Source organism: Brassica napus, chromosome A6 (genome assembly GCF_020379485.1).
Source record: "Brassica napus cultivar Da-Ae chromosome A6, Da-Ae, whole genome shotgun sequence".
Lineage (NCBI taxonomy): Eukaryota > Viridiplantae > Streptophyta > Magnoliopsida > Brassicales > Brassicaceae > Brassica > Brassica napus.
Genome location: NC_063439.1, coordinates 25,311,904 through 25,327,168, shown reverse-complemented (window position 1 = coordinate 25,327,168; position 15,265 = coordinate 25,311,904). Strand labels below are relative to the sequence as shown.

The following is a 15,265-nucleotide window of genomic DNA, read 5'->3' as shown; positions in this document are numbered from 1 at the left end:
TTTTAACACCATGAAAACATTCCTAATTTAAAAGTGAAACAGAAACCTGTTGTGCTTCTTATATCATCGTTAGATCCAGTCAATCACTATAAGAAAATCCGGCAAGCTTATGACTGTGAGAACATGTATACTTGATGCCATACACTGTTGTTCATCTAATATATCTTAGATTCTCTTGGCAGCTTGAAAATTTAATTCACTGGCACAATGCATAAATCTCGAGAGAACTTAGACCATTTCCAATGGTGCTCTATAATCTTTTCTATAATTCCCACTAAAATAGAGTAACTCTATTATAGAGTTGGTTTTGCTCCAATGGTTAACTCTATAATAGAGTTACTTTATAACAGAGTAGAATATAGATGAATGTTGCTTTTCTATTCCAAATATAGAGTGAAAAAATAACATTACTCTATATTTCACTCTATTATAGAATAACTCTATTATAGAGTAACTCTATTATAGAGTTAACCATTGGAGTAAAACTAACTCTATAATAGAGTTGCTCTATTTTGGTGAAAACATATAAAAAATTATAGAACACTATTGGAGATGTCCTTACAAAAAAAAATTATGCCAGGTGGATGCGAGATACATCAAGCAACCAATCAAGCTCTTATGTTCATTTTCATATACCTTTTCAGCTTCCTCTTTGCTAAATTTCTTCTTTTGATTTATTTACGTGTCTTTGCTTTGCATTTTTTCTATTCGAAACTTCTTAAGAATCTCTTTTGCATAACTCCTTTGATGTATAAGAATCCCATTACTTCTTTGTTTCATTTTCATTCCCAGAAAATAAGACATCAAACCGAGATCTTTCATCTCAAACACTTTGAGAATTTCAAACTTGAAATCACCCACTAACATCTCGTTACTCCCTGTCACAAGCAAATCATCAACATAAATGGAAACCACAATTAAATTATCACTTGTTTCTTTGACATAAAATATAGTTACACTTTGACTTTTGACAAATCCCATCTTTTAAAGATGATCATCAATTCTTGTGTACTATACTTTTGGAGTCTGCCTAAGACCATACGAAATTTGTTCTACATAGATCTCTTCTTCAAGATAGCCATTTAGAAGGCTGATTTGACATCTAAAGGAAACTCTTTCCGAGTATTTTGAGCAACAATGCAAGGATCATGTGTATTGTGTATAACCTTGCTCCATTATTGTGTTTTTTAATTATTAAGATATTTAAATAATATAAATATACTTACATGTCACATTTTAAATTACAATAAATTTTGATAATTTATAAAAAAATATTAATATAAATTATTTTAATTCATATAAAATAATAATTTTATATATACAACACATATTTCATATATTTTATTTTAAAATATCAACAACCTATAACTTACAGCTACACCAAATTTAACATCAAAAGTCTCTGAAGAAAAAATCTACAGTAACAACTTTACAGCTACAACCAATTTATCTACAGCTAAAATTTTAAAGCCACAGTCGAACCAATCATCACCAGGATTTAGAGTTGAGAGGTGTGTAGGGTTTTTGGAATGTAAAATTTAGTATTATAATAAAATATAAATAAATACTTAAAAATATAAAATAATTCAAAAAATAATTTTTGATTTTCAAACAGAAATTCTGTAAAAAATCAAAAAAAAAATTTATAAAAAAGTTCAAATTTGAAAAAATATAAGGGAAATTGCCACAAATACCACATTCATAGTACCACTTTTCATGTTTACACTAACCACTTTTACCCTCACTTTTAATGAAGGGTAAAATACAATTATACCCTTGAGGTTAACTAATCTAGACTTAGGGTTTAGAGTTGAAAGGTGGGGTAAGGTTTTTGGAATGTGAAATTTATGATTCTAATAAATATATAAATACTAAAAAATATATAAAAAATTTTTAAAAATAGTTTCAAACATAATTTTCGTTTTTCAAAAAGAAATTTGAAAAAAAGAAAAATTTCGAAAAAAAAAATTCAAAAAAAAAGTTTTATAAAAAAATTCGAATTTGAAAAACTATATTTCGAAAAATAAATTTTTTTTTATTTTTTATTTTTTTTATTTTTTTTATTTTTTTTATTTTTTATTTTTTATTTTTAAGTAGTAATTTATTATATATATAAATAACAAAGACATAAGAGTCTTTTGTCACTTAATGAAAAATGTATTTTTGAAAATGTCTCATTAGTGATGGTAAAAATGAAAAGTGGTAGCATGAAAGTGGTAAACATGTAATTTCCCCAAAATATAATTCGAAAACATAAAAAATTATTTTTATTTTTTTATTTTTTAAAATAGTTATTTATTATATATATATATATAACAAATGTATAACAGTCTTTTGTCACATAATGAACAAAGTATTTTTAAAAATATCGTTTTAGTGGTGGCAGTGGCGGATCCAAGAATGGATTTAAGAGGTGTCAAAAATAATTAAAGGTGTCATCAATGGGTTTTGAACTGGAGTTGGGAGTGTCGAGAGGGGTCTTTCCTAGAAGAGCTACTGATTTTTCAATGATTTTGGGAACAACGGGTGTCACTTGACACCCTATTGGATCAAATAGATCCGCCTCTGAGTGGTGGTAAAGATAAATAATGGTACCATGAAAGTAGTAAACTTAAAATTCTCCCTATCAAAAACTATAATTCGGAAAAGAGATTTCGTACACATGTCTATATATGAACGATTTACATTTTCTTAAATATTTCTAAATTTATGTTAAATCTATGTTAAATCAGTATTTTTTTTTCTCAATTTAAGTTAGATACTAATATTTCTATTTCAAAAATCAGATTTTAAAAATATCTTACTAAAATGGAATATGTATGTATTTAAGTATAATTATATATATGTAGCTTTCTTAGACATGAAAGCCGATTTCCTAAAATATAAATACAATGTATATATATTATGTATTTAAATATAAATACAAGTAATGACTGATTTAATAATATATCTTTAATTGATATATATATATATAATTGTAAAAATTCCAAAATAAATATTATTTTAATAATTTAGAATAGCATTAGTGAAAATTTAGGATTGATAAATATAGTAAGTATATTTTAAACTTTGTGAAAATTTTCTTATCAACTTTAATATTACTACACGTTAACTCTTTATTTCTTTGTTTTATTTGTAAATGTTCTAAATCTTAAGAATTATTTGGCATGTAAAACATATCGATTCATAAAACTTGAAACCTGACATCTTATTTGTCTATGAAACTATATCTTGGATAAATATATGCATTAATATACTCAAGTATACTAAATAGTTAGATTTATAAACAAATACAATAGAAATTTTCCATATAGTAAACATGATCAAAGGACAAATATAGCCAAACACAATATGAACAAACAACACATATTCAAACAATTAAAAATTATCAAATAATAATAAATGTTATCCATTATAAAATGAAAAAGATCAGGATAATTTCTCCATTTTTAATTTTACGATTACTTAAGGGATTCTAAAGATCAGGATTATTTACAAAAAAAAAAAAGATCAGGATAAAGGTTTAATATAGTTTAAGATAATATTTTCATGATTAATACCTGGAAATTTACAAATCGTGACTATTAGAACATGATTACATATATACAGATGAGAGCATGTACATATATGTAAAGAAATATGCTTAATTTTTAATCAAATACAAATAACTTTGCTCTTGGAACTGGGTAACGTAGTAAAGAGTTGTCCAAATTTGCTATTAGAACTGAGGCGACGTAGACTCTTGTCTAAGAAGATCTCTATAATTGGACTTCTCTGACTAAAATGTTTAGTAGTGAAAGGAAACTGACAAATATACGTGTGGTTTATGAATACGCATCTACGACAATTAATTTAAATATCCTATACGACTATACCCGGCGGCCAAATCTTCTAGTATTTCTTAGCCGCCATTATTTTACATTAACCAGTTGTATTTGCAAGTTTACCTAAAATCGGCTTAAAATTAGATTATATGCAATTAACCTAAAATATCAATTCCCTTACCATTTCAAAACTAATCTCTTTTATTTACACATTAATATTGGCTTCCAAGTTCCAACAATGAACTGGCTAAAACTCGTTTGAAGTTTATTTTTGGGGAAATTTCATGTTTACCACTTTCATGGTACCACTTTTCATTTTAACACTACTAAAAGAATATTTTCAAAAATATTTTTAAAAATATTTTCTTCATTAAGTGATAAAATACCCTTGTTTTCTATATAGATATAATAAATTATTATTTAAATAAATAAAATAAAAAATAAATTATGTTTTCGAATTATATTTTTTCAAATTCGAAGTTTTATATTAAAAAATTTTTTGATTTTTTTTTCAAAATTTCTTTTTATCGAATATTATGTTTGAAACTATATTTTTAATATTTTCTAAGTATTTATTTATATATTTATTAAAATCATAAATTTCACATTCCAAAAATTTTACCCCACTCTCAATTATAAATCTTAAGTCTAAATTGGTTAACACTAGAGGTATAAGTGTCTTTTACATTTCATTAAAAGTGAATGTAAAAATGATTATTGTAAACATGAAAAATGGTACTATGTGGTATTTGTGTCAATTTCCTTTATTTTTATAGGGTTGTTTAGAGTAACTATATAAGTTACATCATTCAAGCAACTAAGAGCAGCATTAACCCCACCTCTTAACTTGGTTCTTAAGAGGTGGGTCGCACCATTATCTTTAAACTTGATTCTTTCTCCTCTTCTGCAAGAGGCGACTTTAGTTGGGTTTGTGTACTGTTCGCAGGTCCTACTGACACGTGGCGGTCCACGATTGGTCTGTTTTTTAATTTTTAATTTTCTTTTAATCGGACAAAAAAAAGAAAAAAACCTAAGAACCCACTTTCTTCATTAAGTGGCAAAATACTCCTATACTCTTGTTCTCTATATATATATAAAATAAATTATTATTTAAATAAATAAAAATAAAAAATTATATTTTTGAATTATATTTTTTCAAATTCAAATTTTTATTTTAAAAAAATTTGATTTTTTTTCAAAATTTCTTTTTATCAAAAATTATGTTTGAAACTATATTTTTAATATTTTCTAAGTATTTATTTATATATTTATTAAAATCATAAATTTCACATTCCAAAAATTGTACCCCACTCTCAATTCTAAATCTTAAGTCTAGATTAGTTAACACTAGAAGTATAAGTATCTTTTACACTTCATTAAAAGTGAATATAAAAATGATTATTATAAACATGAAAAATAGTACTATGTGATATTTGTATCAATTTCCTTTATTTTTATAGGGTTGTTTAGAGTCACTATATACGTTACATCATTCAAGGAACTAAGAGCAGCATTAATCCCACCTCTTAACTTGGTTCTTAAGAGGTGGGTCGATATCTTTAAACTTGGTTCTTTCTCCACTTCTGCAAGAGGTGACTTTAATTGGGTTTGTGTACTGTTCGCAGATTCCATTGACACGTGGCGATTTACGATAGGTCTGTTTTTAATTTTTTTTTAAATCAAACAAAAAAAAAAAAAAAAACCTAACAACCCGCACCCCCCCCCCCCCCCCCCCCCCCCCCCCTCCAGTGTTAATCATGCTCTAAGTCTGAATTGATTGTATCCTTGTTTAATTTTATTAAACAAATAACCAAAGGACATGTCGAATTACATATTAGCACACTAAATAGAAAGTTAAAGTTGACTGAAAGCCATACAGGTAGCATCTTATCTTATAACTAAATGTAGATTTAATACACGTGATTAGGTCCGCCATTCCAACATCAGGATTCTTCCATTCAAGTACACCGTGTTGCGTAAACCCAAAACTGTTGACTACATAAAACTGAAATTTAAGGTTGAATTAAATAGTAGTATCATGTTACTTAGAAAGTTGAAGTTGACTGAAAGCCATCAAGGTTATTTATCATCTTAATATCTTATTAACAAATACAGTGATTTGCTTTAAAAAATACGTGAGCGTTACCAATCTTCCATTCATATAATATTGCGTAGTACACCCAAATCTAAGGACTTCATATAACGAAACTGCCTTCAAAAATATAATTATTCTAAGATTCAAGAAATTAAGCAATAATAATATACGTGGTAGCTATGTCATATTTATTGGAAAGAAAGAGTGATAAACGGGACAAAAATAGTCGAAAATGTGAAAAATTTGACAAGAGCTAAGAGCATCTTTAATATAAAACTTTATATTTTCTCCAAAACAGAATAAAAGTGAAAAGAAATAAAAGTAGTTCAACCCTAATTCATTTCTCATTCTATAATGGAGTGATGAATAAACAAAAAATATATTACTCCATAATCCATTAATGGAATAAACTTCATTATAGAGTGAACTATAGAATTGAGTTAGAACATTCTTTACTCTATAGTTACTTTTACTCCATTTTAGAGGAAAAATAGAGTAGAGATGAAGATAACAGACCAAAAATACGGTTTAATATAAACAGACATTTATTTATTGCTTTTAAGAAATTTATTAAACAAACAAGTGACATTAGGGAACCTATAAAAAAATAATAAACAGACAAAGGAATTAATCGTGAGACTGCGAAGAGCCAAAAAGAAATTCAAACGGTATCAAGGCATCATCCACTAGTAATGAATAACTGGAACCAGCTCAAGCGGGACTTTCTTGGCTATGACGAAAGCTCCAGCTTCTTCCATGTTAATGTCTTCAATGGTCATTCCATCGGGTAAACTCCAATCAAAGAAGTAAAGAACATTAAGTAGACCGAGCTCCACGATGGTCATCCCAGTGGCCATCCCGGGACAGATCCTACGGCCTCCACCGAATGGCAACAGTTCAAAATGCTGACCCTTGTAGTCTATAGGGTTATCTATAAACCTCTCGGGGATAAACTCGTTAGGGTTCGTCCAGCAATTGGGATCACGTCCTATTGCGTATGTGTTGATCTCAATCATTGTGTTTTTAGGAATGTTGTAACCTTGAATCTTGATGTCAGACATTGTCTCTCTTGGGAGCAAGAGGGGAGCTGGTGGGTGTAGTCTGAAAGTTTCTTGGATCACAAGTTTCAAGAAGTGAACTTTCTCCAAATCTTGTTCAGTGATTTTTTCTTTGTTGTCTCCAAGAGTTGCTCGAATCTCTTGTTGGAGTTTCTTCATCACTCTTGGATGTCTTGTCAGCTCGGTCATGGCCCATATCATCGTTATAGCGCCTGCGTTTACTCCCGCCAAAAATACATCCTGATCATATAACAAACAAGTTAATGTTAGTAACAATATTTAAATGTCAACATATATAATGTGTACATATAACTATTTGAAAATATTTTGCTATACTCACCGACATGACTCCTTTAAGATGGTCATATGTGACTTTGAAAGAGCCAACTTTGCTCTCTTTATTGATCATATCCAGCATGACACCAATGATGTCTGAATGATCTTGAGGTTGTTCAGGCTTCAAATGATCATCGATCACATGTTGAAAGAAATTGCTTAGTCTTGCAAAGGCTTTGTGCAGCTCCGAATGTTGGCCAGAGATCCGGTCTATAATCCACCCAAGGCCCGTGGGGAAGAAGTCAGTGAACGCGAATGAGCCAAGATTGGTCTCAGACTCGAGCACCAACTCCTCAACTTTGTCCATATCGACAAAATCGCACTCGTGGAAGTTCTGTCCAAAAGCGAGTCTACATATGATACTCGCGGTAAGAGAGAAAAGAGCTTTTCTCAAATCCACCAAAGTTTGTGTCTCAGCAGATTTAGAGAGTTTCTTGACGAGCAATTCACTCTCTTCCTCTCGGATATACCTGAACGCTTTTAGTTTTTTCGAGCTGAAGAGCTCGAGCATCGCAAGCTTCCTCATCTCTCTCCAATCATCACCGTACTGAGCAAAGCCAATGTCTTTGTAGTTGTAAGAGAACAACTTCGTCGCAGATAGCTTTGGTCGAGTACAAGTCTCGAGATCATGAGTCTTGAGAACTTCTTCAGCTGCTTCTTTTGTGGAGAACACAACCACAGGGACCACGCCAAAACGAAGAAACATCACGGGTCCATACTCTTGAGAGAGTTTGTGAAATGATCTGTGAAGAGATTTTCCAAGTTGGTGCAAGTTTCCGATGATCGGAAGCCCCATAGGTCCCGGGGGAAACTTCCCCTTAGAATTTGAGAGCCTTTTGAAGAAAATAAAAAGAAGAGGCATTGACAAAAAGAAATAGAGAAACATCGACATTCTTGATTTGATATTTTTCTGTTGTTGATCTCGTTGTTGTTGTTGTTAAATTGATTTGTGTTTTGAGTGAATATTGCGTGATTAGAAGAACTATATATATATATTTTTTTCGTACGTGCATGGTGTTAACGTTGACTAAGTCAAAAAATTTCATTAGATTAAAACTTTAGTTTAATAAAAGGAAGCTGACAACTTTACGTGGTCCATTAATACGCATGTCGTCTACGACAACTAATTTAAATCTCCGATGTCCGGCGGCCAAATATTCTAGAATCGGTTGCATTCCCAAAATTACCTTAAACCGGCTCACAGAACCGGTTTGGTCAATACATATATAGCCGGTTACATCGTTTAACTGAAATTGATAAATCTTTTTCTGAAATGGCTTAAGATTAGTTACTATACTTTCAGTTTCATCTTACCATTGAATATTAGCATTTTCTTAGACAATATTAATAGTTTCTAATAATACGAATTCCACTATATCGTATGAATTTTGATTTTTGTCTTTTCCGATATACAGAAGGTGCTGTTTAAATAACTCTGTTAGCTACAGGAGACTAAGTTTATATGTATTTTTATCATGGGATAATTCATTAAAAAACAAGTTGAATTAACTATATTTTATTTACAAAGTTAAACCTTTTTTTGACAAAGAAGAAAAATAACGTGGGCAACTACAAAGTTAAACCTTTTTTTGGTGTAAATGTTAAAGATTTATACCAGGCTTTTCTTATACATAGTTGGGGAAGACCACTTATTACAACAAGAAGATAACAGAGCAAGCAGTTACAAGATTACAAGATTAAAAAAAAGACGCTACGGATCAGGAGGTGGCAGGCGGAAGTAGACGAGCATAGGAGACGGCGACGACGGGGTAGAAGGTGGAATGGAGATGAGACGATCACGCATCAAGCGATCGACTCGTGAATAGATCCCAGCTTCGGTAGTAGATGTTTGCTGGAAGATGCGCATATTTCTCTCACGCCATACGCAGTAGACGATGCACTGCAGCAACAACTTGATAACGCCTGATAGAACTGAAGAAGAAGCGACCTGATGATTTGATAATAAACCAGCAACCTCAAGAAAGGATGACGGAGCAGAAGGGATAGATTGTCCACAGAAGTGTCCCCAGACCCTTGATACGAATGAGCATTGGAAGAACAAGTGTTGGTGGGACTCTTGTCCTGCCGAGCAAAGCACACACTGCAAAGGAACAGAAAGACCCCAAGAAGCTAGCCTGTCCTTTGTAGGGAGTCTTGATAGTATTGCCATCCATGTAACAAAAGAACATCTCGGTATCTCCTCCTTGAACCAGACCATAGAATACCATTCGACTGTCGGAGCTGTCTCACGGATTGAGTGCCATGTTGCCTTGGTAGAGAACTTAGGAACAAAATGACCGGCCCCATTACGCCAAAGAAACCTATCTACTCCTCGGATTGGAGCAGGAGGAGTCATAGTAGATAAAACTATTTGCAAGGTTTCAGCAACATTAGATCTAGCAGGTGGAAGTTGCCACTCCCCATTCACAGTGGCATCAGCCACAAGTGATTCAAGAGTGATCCTGAGTTCCCGCGGTCCTCTCTGACCAAAGCCTTCAATCAAAGGTCCCATATGTGTCCAATAATCATACCAAAAGCTAGCAGCTCTGCCGTCACCAATCGAACATCTTAGAAACTCTGCCACAGTCTCTTTTATTCTAATCATACTCCGCACAGTCGGAGAGAGCCTTTGAGAGTCCGCAGTCGACCAATAGCATCGCCTCGAAAACACATTAGAATGCAACCACACAACCCATAAAGACCCTGACCCTGAGAATAAGTTCCATACCCTCTTAAGGTTGAAGACTTGTTGAAATTCCTCCAGACGTCTCAGACCCAGCCCACCCTCCTTTTTTGGTTTGCAAATATCAGACCAGCTTACTCTGGCTCCAGCCGCTGAAGAAGTTCTGTTTTTCCAAAGAAAGGCACAACACAACGAATCCACCTTCTCATAGAATCTTTTTGGCAAAGCAAAAACCGAACTCCAGAAATTCACCATTCCATAAATCACCGAAGCCACCATTCTTACCTTTCCAGCAAAAGATAAGTTCTTCACAGTCCAAGAGTGCATTTTTGAGGTTAATCTTTCCAAGAAAGGTTGCAAGGTGGCATAGCTTACTCTGCTCGGGTTAAGAGGCAGGCCCAGATATCTTGTAGGGAAGGTTCCAAGTTTAACTCCAGCTATATCACTCAAGACAGAGCTCTGAATCTCTGTGTAACCCCCAAAGAAAATTTCCGACTTTGCAGCATTCATGTCAAGACCCGTCAAAGCTTTAAAATCAGACAGAACCTTCTTAATGCCCGTTAGCGAGTGGCGTGAGCCGTCTGAGAATATCAGGAGGTCATCTGCAAAGAGTAGATGTGTGATTCTCGGTTCCTGGCACATGGGATGTAAGCGGATCAGGCCTGCATCAACAGCTTCCTCCAGCAACCGAGTTAGAGCTTCCATGGCGAGGATAAAGAGATAGGGGGATATTGAATCCCCTTGTCGTAGGCCTTTCTTTCCTGCGAAGAATCCCGCTAGTTCTCCATTAATGGCAACTGAGAATCTTGGTGACGTGATACACTCCTTTATCCAAGTGACAAAAAGAGGGGGAAAGTCCTGAGCCTCCAACAGCTTGATTACAAAATCCCAGGACAGAGTATCAAAAGCCTTTCAAATATCAACCTTCAGCATACAGCTCCTAGGGCAAGAAGAAGATCTATAGTTCCTTATCAGTTCTGAGGCAAGTAGCACATTCTCCCCAAGACTCCTGCCTTTCAAGAAAGCCGCTTGATTGTTTGAAATGCTCTTCTGGAGGATTAGGTCCAAAACTACAAAGTTAAACTTGGTTGAAAGCAATAGGCGGATTACGTCCACCGCTCCCATATAGTATTTATGTATTCCATAAAAGACCAATATTTGTTACTTTATTGTAGCCATATATCACTTTATAGACACATATAGACTTTAGTGATTAGGTCCAAAATTAGCAATCCATCATTCAAATAATGCTGTGTAGAATCCAAAATTGTAGACTCAATAGAATTCCAGAAACAAGTGAAAGAAATGTATTAAGAAAAAAATAACGAAGGAAATGTGAAATCTATTTAACAAAATTCCATAAAGAATATCAATAATCCGTCACTCGGAAATAAAAATTACAAACTGGAGTATATTTTAGTTTTTCTAAGGCAGATTCAACTAGAAGACCTTTAACTACTAAGTATATTTTTTTCAACCGGGCCTCATGGTCTGGTGGTAAAGAAACCTCGGATGAGGTGTCCGCCATCACGAGTTTGAGCCCCGGCCACAGCGGATTTAACATGGTTTCCGTTTGGCTTCCAGGACCTTCCTTGCCAGTTCCAGTTGGACACGGTGGGATAATCGGACTATGTGAGAGGTCCGGATACCTAAATTATCAAAAAAAAAAGTATTTATTTTTCCTTCAACTACTAAGTAGATATAATAACCAGACGTCCTTTCTTTTTATTGTGGCCACATGTTGCATAAATCCTCAAATGTTATCCTCACCATAGATGATTAGATATCTGTGGTCAATTTTCATATGCCCACGGTAGATATAGATAAATATTAGTTGAATAAAGAATACAGAGCACAAAGGTACGTAAAAATTTATGAATTAGTGTTGAACAACAAAAAGGAATTAATGATTAGTCTTAATTTAAACAAATTACTTTTTAATAAGATTAATAAACGTATAATATTATAGGCTACCTGAAAAGTATTTAAAATGGAAAAGTAATTTAGAATTTGGTTACAAATATATATATATATATATATATATATATATATATATATATCTGTTTATGTTTACTTCCAAATATCTAATTGTCCTGGCATAATTTTAAGAACTTGGAAAATGTATTAGAATTAAAAGGAAGCATTAGAGTTGAAAACGATCCAGAAAGCAACATAAAGGTTTCACATGTGTAATGGCTTATACATCTGCCTGCTAACCAAAAAAAATGATAACCGAAGTGTCGGAATTAGATACTAGAATTGGTGACCACCTTAACGGACTGTAACTTGGATGCATGCCCCCCTATACAACTCGTATCAATGTATATGGACATGGCTGGAATTTATGAAGTCGAAGACGGAAACATCAGAGGTCGTGGTCGTGGACACTAAATGATACAGTAATGGGATCAGTCTAGAAGCGGATTGCACCGGGCTTATTTATGCTATGCAATCAATTAATATGTACCAAATGTAATCTGACCTTATCAACTTGGTTTAAGTCCCAAAAGATGAAGAAATTGTTTGGTTAGCTTTTTGTATCACCACGAGTTTTTCTACTCTCATGTTTTTTTGGGTGAACGCCTATGTTATTCTTACTTATATAAAATAAATCATCTAATGCCATAATTGTCAAATTTTAATTTTCAGAAACTTTGTAGGCTGCTGTATATATTGAAAATCTAGAAATCACACCCATGTTACACACGATAAGATGGGACGACGAAGATCGAAAATTCCAAGTTTTGCACTAATGTACACTTCTCGAGAGATTACATTTGGTTTCCAACCTCGAGAGATTACATTGACGGTCAAATGTTTGAATAATATACTATCTTATTAAAAAGAAATTAAGCAAATTTTAACACCATGGTGCACATACATGATACATGTACATACCCGTATTCATATAGTTAAATATCATAAGTATTTATGATAGTGCACGTTACCCTTCGGCATGAAGACTAATTATAAAGAAAACCCTAGTGTTACATCACCAATTTTCAATATTATTATAAATCAGGGAAAGATCTGACAAACTAGTGAATTAAACTAAAAATGTATACTTCTCTTGCGTCTGATCAATTATCCTTCAAATTTTGAAAAATAAACTGCTAGAAGTAACCTAGCTCACCAAGTTTAGGAACCGACGCGACACAATCCGTGACTTTTTTCTTAAAGAAATCAGGCCCATGACTGTGGCAACGCGTTCTTCGCTCTCTTCTCCCATAATAATTGTCATCTGGTGGAGGTTGATTCTGTGTTTGCAGGCCGGTCTTTTGTGTCTTCAAGGGCTAGTTGAGCACTCGAGCACTGGCTACTTTGAATGTCGCTTCTTCCGGAGGAGGTGTGCCCGACATGTCCTATTACTCTACGTGTGTGGTGGGTTAAATGGGTGTATACGGTCCCGGAGTTGGAGGGTTGGTGACAGCAATCTCCAACACTCTGTTCCGAACGACGGCACCGCCTGTTTTGTGGACTCCTCTTCGTGCTGTCGGTGAGGCGATTTCGAACGGGCTAGCTGTTTCGTGGATGCATTTCTCGGTGATGGTCTTGATGATTGGGTCTCTCGGAAGCTGTAGGTTATCCCGTTGCTTCAAGGTTTGAGCCGCCTTTCTCTTTGGGAGCTCGCGGCAACCGGGGTCTCGCTCCTCTCATTCCTTCTCTTGGGGCATTAACGTTTTGCTATCTCCAGTTCGCTTGAAGGACTTTAGTCTGTATTCTTAGAATAGGCTTGTTCAAGATGCTCTGTTTAGTTTATTTTCTGCATTCTGTTTCTTGTTTCCTCTGTCCTTCTGTAAAAAATGAAAAGCTTGGTAATATAATTTTAACATTTTACCAAAAAAAAAAAAAAAAAAAAAAAAAAGAAATCATTGTTCCCATTTAAAGTCAGCATCCACGAAAACTGTTTGATTGAAGTAAAGATACCTAAAATTCAAATCTCGTAAAATGGAATACGTGAATAGATATTGTAAAATAACACAATGACATAGTCCTACATCACGTATAAACTTTTTGTGTGTTTCGACAAATACGTCACGTAAAATTTTGCTTTTACTTTTGAAGTTTGTTTGACCAACGACTTGCGTACGCCACAAAATCTACTCTTGCTGCTAGCCTGCTATTATCGGAGGTACCAAGGTCACGTGATCGAACGAAAATAATGAAAGTGTAAAAAGCCCAAGATAAACGTTTCCTCCGTCGAAAAAAAAAAAAAAACGTTTCCTCCCACGAAAATGAAAATATAATTTTCTTATTTCTGATAAAATAAAAATTGAAATAAAGTAGAATTGTTTACCATAAATAAAACTAGATGTAATCATTGATATGGACAGCATCACAATTTTTTTCGTATATATATAATTTTCTTAAACATTTTTTTGGTCTAACCCAATTTATTCAACTTATCTTATTTATGTCTTACACACTTACTATATAGTATGTTAAAATTATTTTTTTTCTTTTTTTTTCTTGATTGATAATCAGGTTTTATCACTTAAATTATATTCATAATAACACATTAATGTGATGTAATTATTATGACTACTAAAACGAAATATAAATATAGATAACGATATGGTCGATGATCAAGTTGTCATCTCCAGACAAACCCTACACATTTATTGAACATTTTGAAGATATTTATGAAAGTGTTCGATGAATCTGGTTATTCTGACTTGTATGCTTTCGATGATTTTAAATTTCATAAACTCTTACAATATCTAGCTACAAGTAAAAATAATACTTAAAGGAAACTAAAGCGAAAAAGAAAATGAAAGGACGATGTTCTAAAACTAAAATATTCATTGGTGTAAAAATTTAAAAAAACCACTACAGATGTTAGTTTTCACTTTTTGAAATACATGAGAATAATAAAGAAAAAAACATTTTGTAAACTTTAAAAATCATATTTTTAAATTTCATTTCTCCAACTACTATTTTATAATAGTCAAGTTAATATAATTTCAAACTTCTCTTTATCTATATTCATAATAGTTCCAACCAGACGATATATATAATAAACTGTTTCTAGAAATCGTATTATTGTTTCCGGGTCCATTCAAGTTAACTGGCGCCAATTGATTCAACTTTAAAAATGACGGAGATTCTTCTTCATCCGTACAACACTACTTTAGGCCGTCGGGAGAATTTGAAGTTCATCCCAGCAACCACGTGCCTCAGTGTGAGTTGCCATTATCCAACTTTTCCAATCTAATAAATACAAAATCTTAATTTAGTCAAATCTTTACCACTAGGTATGCTGCATTGT

The 15,265-nt window shown here is 33.0% G+C and overlaps 2 protein-coding genes across 2 annotated transcripts; both read right to left on the bottom strand.

The window, feature by feature from the left end:
* Nucleotides 1–6,446: 6,446 nt before the first annotated feature.
* On the bottom strand, nt 6,447–8,308 carry LOC106349436 (cytochrome P450 71B21). Its single transcript, XM_013789399.3, has 2 exons — nt 7,318–8,308; nt 6,447–7,217 (listed from the first exon to the last, which is right to left on the bottom strand). The coding sequence occupies exons 1-2, from the start codon at nt 8,203–8,205 to the stop codon at nt 6,606–6,608; spliced, it is 1,500 nt and encodes a 499-aa protein (XP_013644853.1). The 5' UTR covers nt 8,206–8,308; the 3' UTR covers nt 6,447–6,605.
* Nucleotides 8,309–9,024: 716 nt separating this feature from the next.
* LOC106431346 lies at nt 9,025–11,121 on the bottom strand. The gene is made up of 2 exons (XM_013872147.2): nt 10,921–11,121; nt 9,025–10,869 (listed from the first exon to the last, which is right to left on the bottom strand). Exons 1-2 carry the CDS (start codon nt 11,119–11,121, stop codon nt 9,025–9,027), a joined length of 2,046 nt encoding a protein of 681 aa, XP_013727601.1.
* Between the last annotated feature and the right edge of the window lie 4,144 nt (nt 11,122–15,265).

What these genes read in the sequence shown, in the direction of transcription:
- LOC106349436 (XM_013789399.3), bottom strand. Translation starts at nt 8,205, where the DNA reads ATGTCGATGTTTCTCTATTTCTTTTTGTCAATGCCTCTTCTTTTTATT. An exon ending in ATCTTAAAGGAGTCATGTCG is followed by an intron (nt 7,218 to 7,317) that starts GTGAGTATAGCA and finishes TTATATGATCAG; the next exon opens with GATGTATTTTTGGCGGGAGT.
- LOC106431346 (XM_013872147.2), bottom strand. Translation starts at nt 11,121, where the DNA reads ATGGGAGCGGTGGACGTAATCCGCCTATTGCTTTCAACCAAGTTTAAC. An exon ending in CTAGGAGCTGTATGCTGAAG is followed by an intron (nt 10,870 to 10,920) that starts GTTGATATTTGA and finishes TTTGTAATCAAG; the next exon opens with CTGTTGGAGGCTCAGGACTT.